The 18,246-nt window shown below is 40.6% G+C and overlaps 2 protein-coding genes across 2 annotated transcripts in view; both read right to left on the bottom strand.

Moving 5' to 3' along the window:
* Positions 1-626: 626 nt before the first annotated feature.
* On the bottom strand, positions 627-9,173 carry LOC112057226 (uncharacterized). The gene is made up of 6 exons (XM_052890044.1): positions 9,090-9,173; positions 8,908-9,042; positions 8,726-8,860; positions 8,266-8,350; positions 5,991-6,170; positions 627-5,277 (listed from the first exon to the last, which is right to left on the bottom strand). The coding sequence occupies exons 1-6, from the start codon at positions 9,171-9,173 to the stop codon at positions 5,108-5,110; spliced, it is 789 nt and encodes a 262-aa protein (XP_052746004.1). The 3' UTR covers positions 627-5,107.
* The window catches only part of LOC112057225 (uncharacterized), a 10,040-nt gene continuing 760 nt past the window's right edge, over positions 8,967-18,246 (bottom strand). The window contains exons 4-10 of the mRNA XM_052890043.1: positions 16,509-16,659; positions 14,783-14,947; positions 12,597-12,669; positions 12,180-12,241; positions 11,233-11,402; positions 10,198-10,345; positions 8,967-9,438 (exon numbers count right to left, since the gene is read on the bottom strand). Of these exons, the coding sequence (XP_052746003.1) occupies positions 9,248-9,438; positions 10,198-10,345; positions 11,233-11,402; positions 12,180-12,241; positions 12,597-12,669; positions 14,783-14,947; positions 16,509-16,659 (960 nt within the window). The 3' untranslated portion in view covers positions 8,967-9,247. The remainder of the gene's footprint in view (positions 9,439-10,197; positions 10,346-11,232; positions 11,403-12,179; positions 12,242-12,596; positions 12,670-14,782; positions 14,948-16,508; positions 16,660-18,246) is intronic.

Below are 18,246 nucleotides of genomic sequence, written 5' to 3'. Positions count from 1 at the left end.
TATAAAATGACCAAGGTCTGGATTCACGGGCTGTCTACTACCGATATAGACATACGGTCGTTTTCAATACCGTATCTATCCGCCATTTCGCGTGCGAATTTTTCAAATCGGTTCAGTTGTTCCAGAGCCTATTCAATGCAAACAAACATCCTCTTTATAATTTTAAGAATAGAAGAAGCCATCATCATCATCATATCAGCCAATGGAGTCCACTGCAGGACATAGGTCTTTTGTATTCACTTCCAAACATCACGATACTGAGCCGCCTGCATCCAGCGAATGTCTGCGACTCGCTTGATGTCGTCAGTCCACCTGGTGGGGGGTCGACCAACACTGCGCTTCCTAGTAGTGATTCCTTCATCTTATAAGGGTTCTAATATATTTTTTAATATGTTTAGTACATATTAAAAAGAATTACTCATAGTTTATACTGAAAAGAGGAGAAAAAGAAAACAACTTTTCATATTATGCTTTATTGGTAATACTAAAGATAATAGCATAACAAAACGTATTGTATTGTCTTTGACTATTTATATTTTATGGTCAAATTACCATTGACCTCTTATAACAAAAGAACGCACAATCATGTAGAAAATTTCACTTAAACTTGAAAATTTTCTTTTGACAGTTTTAGAATTATAGGTAAAGAAAATTATACTATATAGACTTTTAAATATAGTCCAATATTCAATAAAATCCCAATTTCAGTGCAAATTCAACCTTAAGGATTGAGTTTAAGGTTGAATTTGCAAATGCGACTACTTGAATCGAGTGCCAAAAAGTTTGGCACTCATTGAGTGGGGACGTTTTTTGGTCGCTGATTGTGCATCCACTTTTTATTAAGGAGATCGATGTAAATTACAGTGATTTGTAAATGTGAACGTTGGTATTAATTTTTGTATTTTGACAAATACAAATTTAAACATATGGAAATTATTATTATTATATTTGTGTCTGTCAAATATACAGTGTACATACTCGTAGTATAGATATAGAGTATGGAAAGAACTATTAATATGAAACAAACTCAAAAGTCCAAAAAAAAAATTATAGGATGACCATCGTCATCCTTATATTGGCATTTCCGTGTCAGAATACTACTGTCACAGAGAATGGAGGGAACTATCAATAAGTTACATCCTCAAAATGGCATACAAATACCAATAACAGAATAAGATGACCAGAGTCATACTTACTCGTATGTAGGCATTTCCGTGTCAGAAAATAATTGCCATGTAGAATGGAAGGAACTATCAGTAAGTTGCATCCTCAAAATGGCATACAAATTCCAATAACAGAATAAGATGACCAGAGTCATACTTACTCGTATGTAGGCATTTCCATGACAGAAAATAATTGCCATGTAGAATGGAAGGAACTATCAATAAGTTGCATCCTCAAAATGGCATACAAATTCCAATAACAGAATAAGATGACCAGAGTCATACTTACTCGTATGTAGGCATTTCCATGACAGAAAATAATTGCCATGTAGAATGGAAGAAACTATCAATAAGTTGCATCCTCAAAATGGCTTACAAATTCCAATAACAGAATAAGATGACCAGAGTCATACTTACTCTTATGTAGGCATTTCCATGTCAGAAAATAATTGCCATGTAGAATGGAAAGAACTATCAATAAGTTACATCCTCAAAATGGCATACAAATTCCAATAACAGAATAAGATGACCAGAGTCATACTTACTCGTATGTAGGCATTTCCATGTCAGAAAATAATTGCCATGTAGAATGGAAGGAACTAAAAATAAAGTTACATCCTCAAAATGGCATACAAATTCCAATAACAGAATAAGATGAACAGAGTCATACTTACTCGTATGTAGGCATTTCCATGTCAGAAAATAATTGCCATGTAGAATTGAAGGAACTATCAATAAGTTACATCCTCAAAATGGCATACAAATTCCAATAACAGAATAAGATGACCAGAGTCATACTTACTCGTATGTAGGCATTTCCATGACAGAAAATAATTGCCATGTAGAATGGAGGGAACTATCAATAAATTACATCCTCAAAATGGCATACAAATTCCAATAACAGAATAAGATGATCGAAATCATACTTATGTAAACATTTCTGTCACAAGAAATAGCCACAGAGAATGGAGAATACTATTACCAATTTACTTGGCTTCTAAATTCCAAAAACAAAATAAGATGACCTGAGTCATAGTATTTTTAGGTCAGAATAAATAGCCACAGATAATAGAGAATATTATAACCAATTTACTTTTCTTCCAAATTCCAAAAACAAAATACGATGACCTGCGTCATAGCATTTTTATAACAGAAGAAATAGTTACAGATAATGGAGAATTCTATTACCAATTTACTTGACAGCTAAATCTAAAAGCAAAGTAAGATGACTTGAGTCATATAGCATTTTTATGTCAGGAGAAATAGCCACAGAGAATGGAGAATACTATAACCAATTTACTTGGCTTCAAAATTCCAAAAACAAAATAAGCTGACCTAAGTCATAGTATTTTTATGTCAGAAGTAATAGCCGCATGGATGGAGAATACTATTAACGAGTAACATCCTTAAAATGGCCTCCAAATACCAATATCGAAATAAGATGACCAGAGTCATACTTACTCAGACATTTCTGTCAGAAAAAATAGTCACAGAGGGTGGAAAATATTATCCCCCTCACGTTCAAAATGGCATACAAATTAGAATAAGACGACCAGAGTCATACTTACTCGTATGTAGGCATTTCCATGTCAGAAAATAATTGCCATGTACAATGGAAGGAACGATTAATAAGTTACATCCTCAAAATGGCATACAAATTCCAATAACAGAATAAGATGACCAGAGTCATACTTACTCTTATGTAGGCATTTCCATGTCAGAAAATAATTGCCATGTACAATGGAAGGAACGATTAATAAGTTACATCCTCAAAATGGCATACAAATTCCAATAACAGAATAAGATGACCAGAGTCATACTTACTCAGATATTTCTATTTCAGAAAAAATAGTCACAGAGGATGGAAAACATTATCCCCCTCACGTTCAAAATGGCTTCAGTGAAAACAGTATAAGATGAATGGAGTCATACTTCTATAAGCATCTCCATGTCAGAAGCAATTTTCACAGAGGATAAAAAGAATAATCAAAAATCATACAAGGGAGAAAAATGTTGCAACCCCATTCCCTTGAGATCTGGGGGGTGATTCGAAAAAGTACAGCATCGGTTTCAAAACAGTATGAAAAGTACTCACAGTACTATCGAAAAATGCCGTAAAAAATGCAACCAATACAAAATTGAGTAACATACTAACGCAAAAACTATAGCTTTTTATTTATATTTACGGGCCGTTCTCACCTTCAGTATTGGATAGCTTATTTACTCGTTACATTTGACATATAACAAGAAAATGTCAAAACTTACAGTATTATACGAGACGTGGTGAAAAGGCGTCTATTTTTTCTAATTTCACCAGCGTGTTTTTAATAACAAAAAGGTCTATTAACAAAAAAGGTTCAAAATGGCGTCTATTTTTTCTAATTTCACCAGCGTATTTTAACACGAGGAATAAAAAAATTCTGGCCATAGACCATAGATGTACCACGTAATTAGTAAGAAAATATGGCTGCTAAATTATACAAGTATTAAATCAAGCAACAATCTGTTAGCTAATGGCTAGCAATTGTTAATAACAGATTCAATATCAATATAATTAATGTTTACCTATTTTTATTAAATGAATGTAATGAGCATGGTGGAGCAATGACTTCCGCCAATATGGCTACTGAATGTAATGAACACAGTTGAACAATTACTTCCGCTAATATGGCGGCAAAATCTCTGACTCGTCTGGCTATATAAGACGATGCTGGCTGTCATGTGGCCTTCATTCTTTGTTCAACTGTCTTCGAGAGTACACCTATCCAGCTATTGTGGGTATGTATTGCAATATATTATTAAAATATCAATTAAATAACCGATTCAGAGTAATGTACTCTAAATCGGTTATTTAATTGGTATTACATATTATATGTATTATGTAAAGAAATAAAGAAATTATAGTGTAATAAATTAGTTTGATTTAACAAATAATAAAAGCAGTTGGTTAGTAATTATTTTTGATAACGAGGTCAGAATACGACCCCTATAATACAGAAATCATCAAAATTATAACCACCAGATTTTTTATTGTCAGAAATTCTTTCCATAATATTAGAAAAAAAAAACAACACCGATATCTAACCACGACGATTTATAGCACAGATTAAAGAATAATAGGCAGAGGCTCATTATCCGCCCACTTTAATATGACGCGAGTATATTAAAGTGGGCGGATAATTGTGCCTCTGAGTATATATTGATAGTCAGCTTTCAAACAAGTCAAGCTCATTACATCCCTCTTTGTTATGTGGAGGGTTAAAAAAAAACATTTTCAAAAGTAAAATAAAACTTATTAACTAACATAGGTACTACAGATAAAGTAACTTATAATAATAAACCGGAGTAGTGACAGTCACTTACAACTAATAACAATAAAAAAAAAAATTGTCTTATCTGCCTTTCGTATAGCACGAGTCTTTATTTGAAAAATGACTTTAGCTTGGCAACTTCGTTCGTAACACTCCCTATAGTCCGCGATGAATGAAAAACCCACGACTGACGCACCTCACTTCCCCGCACGCACGACTTCACACCCGCGCATTTGACGGCCTCCGTGGCGCAGTGGTATGCGCGGTGGATTTACAAGACGGAGGTCCTGGGTTCGATCCCCGGCTGGGCAGATTGAGATTTTCTTAATTTGTACAGGTCTGGCTGGTGGGAGGCTTCGGCTAGTTACCACCCTACCGGCAAAGACGTACCGCCAAGCGACTTAGCGTTCCGGTACGATGCCGTGTAGAAACCGAAAGTGGTGTGGATTTTCATCGTCCTCCTAACAAGTTAGCCCGCTTCCATCTTAGACTGCATCATCACTTACCATCAGGTGAGATTGTAGTCAAGGGCTAATTTGTAAAGAATTAAAAAAAAAAAAAGTCTTTCCCCCCGTCGCCCGCATATCATGGGAGTGTCATCAAAGAACTTGCCAGACTACAGTGACGTTTCCCTTAGTCATCAGCCGCCATAGCCTCGAGTAGTTCAGGCGCGTGGACCAAGTACAGCCCATGCATTCGTTGCTGGCACCGTGTGACCTTGAGAACCCCACGACCCTCCTTAGTGACCCGCATATGTTTCAACGCCCTTTGCAACATGTCCTTTGTGTGTGTTGTCGGCCAACCTGTTGACAAGGTATCTTGTTTAAAATAAGCCTATCATTAAACACAAGTATCAAAGTTGAGCTTCCAGCTGCATCATCAGACCCTGGTTACTATCTATCATCAAAGAACTCGTCAAAACGAATTAAACGGCCTAAACTAGATGGGGTTGTGTTAATTAATTATGGAGTTCCTATGACCACCTTCCAACTCCATCATCAGACCCTGGTTACTATTTATCATCAAAGAACTCGTCAAGATTAATTAAACGAGCCTAAACTAGATGAGGTTGTGTCGATTAATTATGAAGTTCCAATGACCACCTTCCAGCTCCATCATCAGACCCTGGTCACTATTTATCAACAAAGAACTCGTCAAGACGAATTAAACGGCCTAAACTAGATGGGGTTGTGTCAATTAATTACGGAGTTCCTATGACCACCTTCCAGCTCCATCATCAGGCCCTGGTTACCACATAGTATCAAAGTACTCATCAAGACGAAACAATTGAGCCCAAACACGATGGGGTTGCGTTGTTTAATTACGAAGTTCCTATGGCCACCTTCCAGCTCCATCATCAGACCCTGGTTACCATATATCATCAAAGAACTCGTCAAGACGAATCGAACAAGCCCAAACTAGATGGGGTTGCGTCAACTAATTACGAAGTTCCTATGGCCACCTTCCAGTTCCATCATCAGATCAGCTTTAAGTCATAATAATACTACACACAGACCTTGTATCTCGAGCTGCGGCGCGAGCGCCGGCACGCCGCGCACGAACTCCGGCAGCATCTTGCGCAGAGCGCTCACCGGCACCGTCTCCAGGTTGCCGTAGTCCACGAGCAAGACGCGCGCCGCCGCTCCGCCGGGCCCGCCGATCTGCTCGCACAGCGCCGCGCGGTACCACTGCTGGTCTGAGGAAGACACAATAATGATGATGATGATGATAGGTTCCATAATGGGACCTCAGCGGCATCACCGGGGGATTTGGGCGCAGAAGCACCTGATAGGGCCTGAAGGCAGAAGCAGAAGCGATTGGCGGAACGACTGTCTAAGGGCGTCTCCTTATTTAATTAGGTGAGATCGTCACTAAAATATTTTTTTTTTCGATTTTTTGTCCATCTGTCTGTCCGAGATTTTGTTAACCGGGCATCACGCTGAAACAACTGAATGAATTCAAATGAAACTTGGCACGGTTTAAGACCACAATACGATAAGGGTAAAAATTGTTTGAATAGGGATGATGACAGTTTTTTAAATTGTATATAAATTAAGAGTATGCTAATAGCAAAGCAATTTTGTAAAAGGAACAGGGTATATGCGATCATTACTTTCGGAGCTACAAGGATTTAAAGGGTCAGATTTGCGGCGCTGTTGCGGTTCCCTTAAAAACGCCCCATACATGGTACGAATTGATCACGTCGTAGGTACATAATGGTAAAGAGTAGGGAGTTAGAGAGGGGTAGCGATCGGTTGGCGAAAACGACTTGCGATACAAGGCGCTCGTTGTACGGTCGGCTTCAGAGTGCTATTGGCGTTCGAGCCGTCCACATTTCTTGTTGTGTAATTCTTTATAAGTTACTTGTGAGTGTTAGCTAATGTTGCATGAAAACTGTACTAGTATTATAATAAGTATAAATATAAATTATTGATTTTAAACTTATTTCGTGGTTGTTCATTATGAATGTTATTTAAACGGGTACATACCACGATAAAACGACGAGATTTTTATTGTCGATATTTCGACCCAGTTGCATGGATCGTGGTCACGACGGGACTGAAGTTGCGAGATGAGAAGTGAAGTCAGCTGTTAGGGGCAAAATCGATCTACCCTCTTCCTTGTTCTTTTTCTTTTTTCAACGACCTCGCGTTTTTGGCTGTTTAGGCAAACCACATTCACGACATCGCTTTTGTTATTATGCGTGTCGCGGCGCCCTCTTGGTTTGCACAATTCTACCACCGGGTTCCACTCGCTGGCTAGTTTGAAACCATCTTCCCGATTCAAATTATGGTATTTTCGAATTTCAATGGCTTCTCGAACTACTCGGGGTATATAGTGGCGATCCGTGGAAATAATGCGTGGATTATGGATCTCAATCCAATGTTTAGTTCCCGGTTGTAGAATGTGATCAGCTATCGCAGACTTTTGCGGGTCGTTGTTTTTTATCGCTCGTATATGTTCTGTTACACGGGTTGCTATGGGCCTCTTCGTTTGTCCAATATAAGAGCTACCACAGCTGCAGTCGATTTTATACACACCCGGACACTGGTATGGCAAACGATCCTTTGGAGAACGCATCATGTGGGCGATCTTTTGTAAAGGAGTAAACAAACTACTCCTTTACTCCTTTACAAAAGATCGCCCACATGATGCGTTCTCCAAAGGATCGTTTGCCATACCAGTGTCCGGGTGTGTATAAAATCGACTGCAGCTGTGGTAGCTCTTATATTGGACAAACGAAGAGGCCCATAGCAACCCGTGTAACAGAACATATACGAGCAATAAAAAACAACGACCCGCAAAAGTCTGCGATAGCTGATCACATTCTACAACCGGGAACTAAACATTGGATTGAGATCCATAATCCACGCATTATTTCCACGGATCGCCACTATATACCCCGAGTAGTTCGAGAAGCCATTGAAATTCGAAAATACCATAATTTCAATCGGGAAGATGGTTTCAAACTAGCCAGCGAGTGGAACCCGGTGGTAGAATTGTGCAAACCAAGAGGGCGCCGCGACACGCATAATAACAAAAGCGATGTCGTGAATGTGGTTTGCCTAAACAGCCAAAAACGCGAGGTCGTTGAAAAAAGAAAAAGAACAAGGAAGAGGGTAGATCGATTTTGCCCCTAACAGCTGACTTCACTTCTCATCTCGCAACTTCAGTCCCGTCGTGACCACGATCCATGCAACTGGGTCGAAATATCGACAATAAAAATCTCGTCGTTTTATCGTGGTATGTACCCGTTTAAATAACATTCATAATATAAATTATGTGCTCACTTGGCCCACACTTGGCAATGCAAAGTTCCTCGAACGAGGGCAAGTAAGGTTGCTGTCCCAGCTCGCTGTTACAGTATGCCTCCATCTGAAACGAAACAAAATAACTATAAACTCTTTTTTAGCGACGCAAATAAAATAAAATAGTTTCTTACTTTCTTTCCTTCAAATAACAGACACCAAATGTCACATTTGACAACCCGAGGATAAGTCTTTTCCTCAGGTCAGTCAGGTCACCAGGTGCGGCACATCACATCACATCACATCAGCACACACATTACCTGTTTGCTGACGGGCTCTATCGAGTCGCAGACCGAGCGGCCCGGCGCGCGCTCGCAGCCGCTCAACGCGCCCGAGGCGAGCATGCTCACGTCCAGCACCTCGACCTCGCACCCGCCGGCCGGCAGGGAGCGGTGCTCAGGTCACCAGGTGCGGCACATCACATCACATCAGCACACATTACCTGTTTGCTGACGGGCTCTATCGCGTCGCAGACCGAGCGGCCCGGCGCGCGCTCGCAGCCGCTCAACGCGCCCGAGGCGAGCATGCTCACGTCCAGCACCTCGACCTCGCACCCGCCGGCCGGCAGGGAGCGGTGCTCAGGTCACCAGGTGCGGCACATCACATCACATCAGCACACATTACCTGTTTGCTGACGGGCTCTATCGCGTCGCAGACCGAGCGGCCCGGCGCGCGCTCGCAGCCGCTCAACGCGCCCGAGGCGAGCATGCTCACGTCCAGCACCTCGACCTCGCACCCGCCGGCCGGCAGGGAGCGGTGCTCAGGTCACCAGGTGCGGCACATCACATCACATCAGCACACATTACCTGTTTGCTGACGGGCTCTATCGCGTCGCAGACCGAGCGGCCCGGCGCGCGCTCGCAGCCGCTCAACGCGCCCGAGGCGAGCATGCTCACGTCCAGCACCTCGACCTCGCACCCGCCGGCCGGCAGGGAGCGGTGCTCAGGTCACCAGGTGCGGCACATCACATCACATCAGCACACATTACCTGTTTGCTGACGGGCTCTATCGCGTCGCAGACCGAGCGGCCCGGCGCGCGCTCGCAGCCGCTCAACGCGCCCGAGGCGAGCATGCTCACGTCCAGCACCTCGACCTCGCACCCGCCGGTCGGCAGGGAGACGTACTCCAAGTCGCTCAGCATTATCGGACGGACATCTGTCAATTCAAAACATTTTTTTTTTTGTGTTCTTGCAATCTGAAATCCATAAACTATAAACAGGCGAATCGTGTGACTTTGGGGCCGTTCCCGACAGGAGAGCTCTGCCGTCATCGAGCCCCAGTGAGCTGACAGGCGATTGAAATGTCGCTGTTTACAATAGGGGACTTGACTCATGTCAAACTAACGACGCGTCTTCTTCGTCCGCGTGGATTTTCACAAATCCCTCGGGAACCATGGATTTTTCCAGGATAAAAAGTAGCCCGTGTGGTAATCCAGACTATAATCTATCTCTATTTCAAATTTCAGGTGATTCGGTTCAGTAGCCGAGGTGTGAAAGGATAACAAACATTCATACCATCAAAATCATCTGATTTTCGCAAATCTAGGTAATCCATGGATTGTTTCGGGATAAAAATAACCAGTAACTAAAATAAAACCCTAGAATGGCAAAGAATAGCCTTGAGTGGAGTCACGCACTTGTGAACGTTGTGTGTAGGGTTAAAAGGTGCCTTTGACTGTTAACAAACACTCTCCTTTTCCACTCAAGTAACTCTCCCCGCCTATCCCAAGTAACCCATAAAGAATAACACGACAAGAAATGTGGACGGCTCGAACGCCACAAGCAAGTCGTTTCCGCCAGCTGAGCGCTACCCCTCTCTAAATCCCTACTCTTTCGGCACGAAGTAACACGAGATCGAGCGACGTCATATCCGTCCCAGACTACTATTTCCTACACTATAACATTGGAGACTCACCCAACACGTCGCCACCAGACTCCTCAATCTTCTTCCAGTCCGGTTTGCACATCATCAGCAGTTTTTGATTGACAGACTCTCCGTTCTTCGACAAGGCCAGGTGGACTTCTGCTCCACTGGGAGCTGATGCAGCACCGTTGGCTAAAGTCTGGAAGAATATTCTAATTAAGGCAAGGATCTCACAATCAGCTACCAAAAAACGTTCTCACTCAATGAGTGCCAAGCACAACTTCTTGGCACTCAATTCAAGTAGTCGCATTTGCAAATTCAACTTTAAACTCAATCCTTAAGGTAGAATTTGCTCTAAATTTGGGATTTTATGAATATTGGACTCTATTTAAAGGCCTTTAGGTATAATTTTCTTTACCAATAATTCTAATATTATTAAGTGATGATGCAATTTAAGATGGAAGCGGGCTAACTTGTTAGGAGTAGGATGAAATCCACACCCTTTTCGGTTTCTACACGGCATCGTACCGGAACGCTAAATCGCTTGGCGGTACGTCTTTGCCGGTAGGGTGGTAACTAGCAACCAGATGGTGATCATGTTGATGGATGATGATGTTAAGGATGATGATTATGATAATTCACGATGATGATGATGACGATGATGATGATGTTGATGGTGATCATGTTGATGGATGATGATGTTAAGGATGATGATTATGATAATTCACGATGATGATGATGATGACGATGATGATGATGTTGATGGTGATCATGTTGATGGATGATGATGTTAAGGATGATGATTATGATAATTCACGATGATGATGATGATGACGATGATGATGATGTTGATGGTGATCATGTTGATGGATGATGATGTTAAGGATGATGATTATGATAATTCACGATGATAATGATGACGATGATGATGATGTTGATGGTGATCATGTTGATGGATGATGATGTTAAGGATGATGATTATGATAATTCACGATGATGATGATGACGATGATGATGATGTTGATGGTGATCATGTTGATGGATGATAATGTTAAGGATGATGATGATGTCACACAAAAGCCTCACCAAAAGGAACTCAGCCTCGCGCACGCTCTCTATGTACTCCAAGGCAGCGTCACCGGTGAGCGCGTACTCGGCGCCCAGCTTCACGACCGACACCACGGTGGGCGCCGCGCTCAGGTCCCACTGCTGGGGGCACGCGTAGATGCTCTCCCTGGGACTGATCGCTACGTTGCCTGCGACAGACAGACAGATGGACAATTATACATTTATACTATTAGTTACGCGAGGCAACCCTGCAGCGAGTACGTGAGGCAGCCCTTAACAAAAGTGCAAGATTGCATCCATTGTTCGGCCGCATTCCTTTGTATGAACGTCACCTACTCTTTCGCAAGAATTGAAGCATTGTAATAATTATTTCAACACTTTTACTCCCAACTTTGGAGTAAACAGGCACCTATTTGTAACTTAGCTGTAGTTTCTATTAATAGTCTATGCCCGTGTCTTACTAGACACGGGCATAAGTTAGTTATTTCTGCATATCGTCTCCAAAGCTTCCACCTTCACACAGGAAGTAAAACTATAACAAATGTAAACAGTAATTGTTATCAATTGTAAATTATAATACTGTATGACTTTTTCAAAAGAGCAACTGTTGAGTTTCTTGCCGGTATCTTCTCAGCAGAACCTGCCTTCCGAACCGGTGGTAGAATCTTTACAAATAGTCAACTGACGTGTCAAAAGTGCTTGTAAACTGAGCCTACTTGAAATAAATGATTTTTGATTTGATTTGATTTGAATAAATTTAATCATAAGTCAAATTTGGGTTTTCTTTGAGATTCTCGGTGCGACCATATATTTTTTCCTATCTTGATGAGTACTGTTTACCAACAAAGAAATTAGAAATGAAGGTAGAAAATGCATGTCAATTTATAACATACTTGCTGACACCGCGTGGTTTTACCTGCGTGGTTTCAGCTACTAGTAAAGTATATAAAAAAAATACAACTCACCAAACTCGACATATTCCAGCATAAATTTGTTCGCCTTTACGTTGGTACGTATGCATAGGGCCCTGAAACAGAGAAATAAGATATTTTAAATGTCGTAATTTTATCATTAACAACCCATACTCCACTCACTGTTAAGCACGAGTCTCTTCTCAAAATGAAAGCGGATAGACCAATAGTCCACCACGCTGACCCAATAAAAATCTCAGTTTCCTCAAGATGATTCCTTCACCGATTCCTTCACCGTTTAAGACACGTGATATTTAAAGTGTTTTTCAGATAGCAGACAAGTGATATTTAATCTCTTAAAATGAAAAGTTGGAGGTGCATGCCCCGGACCGGATTCAAACCCACACCCTCCGGAATAGGAGGCAGAGGTCACATCCACTGGGCTATCACAGCTAATATTTAAAAACTTACCTATAACATAATCCATCGCTAAACTTTCCGATCACCATCTGGCCCTTCTGTGGCGGCTCATTTATTGGGGTGGCTGGAATAAAAAAATAAATAATAAGTAAATCAATGCAAATATATAAGTAATAGAGTAACCCCAGTCACCCTTTCGCCCAATAGCAACAAAGTCAAAGTCAAAATTGATTTATTTCAAATAAGCTTAATTTACAAGCTCTTTCCAAACGTCAGGTAATAATATTAAACTTAAGATAATGGTGATAATAATCATTCAAAAACTCAAAATGAAAGTTACAAGGGTTCCAAACGCGACTTGGTCCGAAAAGAGCCCACAACAAACTCAGCCAGGTTTATCCTTTTTTAGTTTATCACCATTTAACAATAGTTATATAAGTAGCCTGCCATGTAATATATTTCATTTCAAAGCAATTTTGTCATTTACGTAATCATTGACACTATAATATGACTTTTCTATAAGCTTACGTTTAATAAAAACTGTGAACTTATTGAGAGACATGCTAGTGATTTCATGTGGCAGTTTATTATGCAAACGTATGCAATTTCAAAAAGAATTATTATTTTTTTGTAACCTAGTATTGTGTGCAACGTAAGAGATACTAAAATCTTTATAACCTACCTAACCTATAGTGACGCTCGCATCGAAAAAATCGCGATCTATAGTGACGCTCGCATCGAAAAAATGGCGACCTATAGTGACGCTCGCATCGAAAAAATGGCGATCTATAGTGACGCTCGCATCGAAAAAATGGCGACCTATAGTGACGCTCGCATCAAAAAATTGGCGATCTATAGTGACGCTCGCATCGAAGAAATGGCGACCTATAGTGACGCTCGAAAAAATGCCGATCTATAGTGACGCTCGAAAAAATGGCGACCTATAGTGACGCTCGAAAAAATGGCGACCTATAGTGACGCTCGAAAAAATGGCGACCTATAGTGACGCTCGCATCGAAAAAATGGCGACCTATAGTGACGCTCGAAAAAATGGCGACCTATAGTGACGCTCGAAAAAATGGCGACCTATAGTGACGCTCGCATCGAAAAAATCACGATCTATAGTGACGCTCGCATCGAAAAAATCGCGATCTATAGTGACGCTCGCATCGAAAAAATGGCGACCTATAGTGACGCTCGAAAAAATGGCGACCTATAGTGACGCTCGCATCGAAAAAATGGCGACCTATAGTGACGCTCGCATCGTAAAAATGGCGACCTATAGTGACGCTCGCATCGAAATAATGGCGACCTATAGTGACGCTCGCATCAAAAAAATGGCGATCTATAGTGACGCTCGCATCGAAAAAATGGCGACCTATAGTGACGCTCGCATCGAAAAAATGGCGACCTATAGTGACGCTCGCATCGAAAAAATGGTGACCTATAGTGACGCTCGCATGGAAAAAATGGCGACCTAAAGTGACGCTCGCATCAAAAAAAAATGGCGACCTATAGGCTACAATTACAAACGTCGCCATAAGTCAACGGCTGCCGTCGATACGTGACCATGAACTGCAACGATAAGCAACATCGATTTCCTTACTGGAGCTCAAACTATTTGGCAGTCGAGTGACAAAATTATACATAATAACGCATAATAATAAAATAAATCGTGGCTTGATAACTGATACCGAGTCAGAATTAAGGTAATTTTTTTTCTTGGGGGTGGGGGGGGGCTTCCCCCATTAGTTAGTAAGGGCTTCGCTGTCACATAGTCGTTTTGATGGCCTCCGTGGCGCAGTGGAATGCGCGATGGATTTACAAAACGGAGGACCTGGGTTCGATCCCCGGCTGGGCAGATTGAGATTTTCTTAATTTGCCAGGTCTGGCTGGTGGGAGGCTTCGGCCGTGGCTAGTTACCACCCTACCGGCAAAAGACGTACCGCCAAGCGATTTAGCGTTCGGGTAAGATGTCGTGTAGAAACCAAAAAGGGGTGTGGATTTTTATCCTCCTCCTAACAAGTTAGCCCGCTTCCATCTTAGACTGCATCATCACTTACCATCAGGTGAGATTGTAGTCAAGGGCTAACTTGTAGAGGATAAAAAAAAAGAATGGCCGACGCTACAACTGCAAGCGTCGCTATAATTCAACGGCAGCTGTCAATATTGACAGCAGCCGTCAATATTGACAGCTGCCGTCGTCTCTGCCGACGTGTCAGGTCTCATAGTCTCACCGTGGAAGCCGTACTGGGCGACATCCTGCAGCACCGCGTCGAACCTCCTCACAGACTCCGTGTCGGCAGGGCGGACCAACACTCGGTCCATGGCAGGCGCCTCCACCAGAAGCACCGTCGACTTGTGCCTCACTTCGGGTCGGGGGACTTGCACCTCGACGGGACCTGGAATTAAAAAAAACCTTAATTTACTGTAAGAAATAGTAGTCTTGAGACAGATGGATTATAAAAATGCTTGGTGTTAAACTGTATCAAAATCAAAAATCATTTATTTCAAGTAGGCTCAGTTTACAAGCACTTTTGACACGTCAGTTGACTATTTGTAAAGATTCTACCACCGGTTCGGAAGGCAGGTCCTGCTGAGAAGATACCGGCAAGAAACTCAACAGTTGCTCTTTTGAAATGAAAAAGTCATACAGTATTACAATTTACATTTGATAACAATTAAATTACAATTTCTTATAGTTTTACTTCCTGTGTGAAGGTGGAAGCTGATCCAACGGCCTCCAAGCATCTTTATCATTAAGGAACTCATCAATGTTGTAGTACCCTCGACTAAGTAAATGCTTTTTAACACATTGCTTAAAGCTATGCATTGGCAGGTCCATCAGGTATTATACGACTGTGTGCTTAGTTTTAAATAAGTTTGTAAAATGGTGGAAAACAAAAAAAAATAAAAAATCTTGGCTGAGTTTGTTGTGGGCTCTTCTCGGAACAAGGCGCGTTTGGAACCCTCGTAACTTTAATTTTAAGTTTTCAACTATTATTTGATACCTGACCTTTCACAAGTGCTTGTAAACTGAGCCTAATTGAAATGAATGAATTTTGAAATTTTGAATTTTGATATGATGTCAGGTGGCGAGACTTGTTTTCGTAAAGAGTGGGGCGTTAGAGAGAGGTACCGATCGGTTGGCGGGAACGACTTGCGATAAAGGCGCTCGTCGTACGGTCGGCTTCAATGTGCTCGTGGCGTTCGAGCCGTCCACATTTCTTGTTGTGTAATTCTTTATGGGTTACTTGGGATAGGCGGGGAGAGTGACTTAAGTGGAAAAGGGGAGTGTTTGTTAACAGTCAAAGGATCCTTTAACCCTACACACATCGGTCACAAGTGCGTGACTCCACTCAAGGTCATTCTCTGCCATTCTAGGGTCTTATTTTGGTTACAGTTTGTTAATCAAGTTGTCCTGACAAATGTTGTGAATCATAACCTTTGTTTGATATTAGTTTTCTTATTAATTGTAAACCATTTCTGAGTCTGCCAAAATTACTCTTTATTTATGCTTGACGTTATAGCCCAGTAGATAAATCCTCTGCCTTCGATTCGGAGGGCGTCGGTTTGAATCCGGTCAGAGACATTCACCTCCCAATTGTCGAGTTGTGTGCATTTTAAGAAATTAAACATCATGAGGAAATCTGCATTTCAGAGAATTTTCTTAATTCTCATTTTTTTTTAATTTTCTACAAGTAAGCCCTTGACTACAATCTCACCTGATGGTAAATGATGGTGCAATCTAAGATGGAAGCGGGCTAACTTGTTACGAGTGAAAATCCATACCCCTATCAGTTTATACACGACATCGTACCTATTGCCGGTAGGGCCAGCGTGGTGGACTATTGGCCTAACCCCTCTCATTCTGAGAGGAGACTCGAGCTCAGCAGTGAGCCGAATATGGGTTGATGACGACGATGATGATGGTTGGAGTGTATTGAGGTTGATCCAACTTACCAGTAACCGGTTTGGTTGCTGGTTGAGCCACTTCCACGAGCGGCACCCAGCGGGAGACTTTCCCCTCACTTTGGGTTCCCGAATTATCTATCTGAACATTGTATCCATCAGCTGTCTTCGACTTCAAAGTGATCTTAACACTATCGCCAACCTGAAAGAGATTGTATTTATTGTTATTAAAGTTAATTTATTAACCGACTTCAAATAAAGGAGGAGGTTCTCAATTCGAAGATATGTTTTTTATATGTTTGTACCTCATAAATTCATTATTTCTTAACTAATTTTGAAAATTCTTTTTTGTTTGAAAGAGTATATTGCCAGATTGGTCCCATTTAATTTTCATGAAAATAGGTTCAGTAATTTTGTGTTAAAATGAAAATAAAGAAAATTGCAGTACTGTGGAGCTTTCGTTCACTATGCTAGTACACTGGTTAACATTTAGGTCAAAAAAAGTTCTCCGTCTCCTATAAAAATGGTTGAGGTGTCATTCGATTCGGAATTGAATGTAGATAGTTTTTGAAAAAATTGGGAGGTCCGTTCGAAAAAACTGCATAAGTTATAAACAATTAACTAAAAATAAAAAAGGGGTTCTCAGCGACATAGGCGAGTTTCAACGACCGACGGAACCCCATTTTCAGAGATATATTTAGTTAAATAAATATTTGTGCAGACTTCTAAAAGTTACAGTTTTTGTTAGGAAATTTCCTCTTTTTTTTGAATCTTTTGTCAGATTAGAAATATGTTAAATAGTTTTTGAGTTATAAGTAAAAAACCGAATCCCAAGTTTTTTTCTTATAAGAAAAATCTTCTTCGCACAAATCGCACGTACTTCTGCACCATAATATGATGTATGTCGAAAACATATATGTTACAAATCGAGAGATCCCAACGTGCCGCTCTTAAAGTATGTTTATCCTTGCTGTTTCGTCATCCAACTCCCGATCTATATAAACAAGCTAAAGTTCTGATAGTCCGGTCAATTTAGACATTCGAAGTTACATAAATTCCCACCAAGCTGAATTTCGGTAAGATTGTTTAAAATATCATTATGAATAAAATCTGAAAGTTCCCCATCTTTCCCCTGTAAGGAAAAAAAAATATTCAAGGTCAAAGGTAAAAAAATGAGTTTTTCACGATTTTCAGCAAAACGGTAAGTTTTATCATAAAAATACTTCAGACAAAAATCGTAGATCATAAAATTATCTACAAAATTTATTAATTCTTTTTTTCTACGAGCCACCGTTTTTGAGATATAATTTTTATTAGTAATAATTTCTTGCCGAGTAGAATTACTATTTTTAAAAACTTCAGCACATTCAATTTAATGTTGTTTCTCAAATAGTTTGAAAACTGTTATTTTACCCCTCCTGTAAAATGCAGATGTCGTGTCACAGCCAGTTATTGTGGGTAAAAATAGTACATGATTTTGACACTTTATGTAAGTTTACTCTTATTTTTTGGTTTAATTTGACCGGACTATGAATGTTAGAAAGACATTTGTCTGTAATAGCCTACGTTTGTATCATCGTGAATTGGTTCCTTTAATCCCTATAACTTCTAGAAGAAATAAATGCCGTAAACAATTCCTATATATTCCTCCACGCATTTATAACTTATTACAAAAAAATAAACTCAGTATCAAAAAATTAAGTAATCATGCTTTTAAGACGTACATATTTGACTGGTTAATTGATTGCGATTACAATAATGTCAATCAAGATACAGTTACAGCTAGTTT

The sequence above is a fragment of the Bicyclus anynana genome, chromosome 27 (assembly GCF_947172395.1).
Source record: "Bicyclus anynana chromosome 27, ilBicAnyn1.1, whole genome shotgun sequence".
NCBI classification, from domain to species: Eukaryota; Metazoa; Arthropoda; class Insecta; order Lepidoptera; family Nymphalidae; genus Bicyclus; species Bicyclus anynana.
The sequence above is the reverse complement of the archived record's forward strand: the minus strand, read 5'-3'. Positions and strand labels throughout refer to the sequence as shown.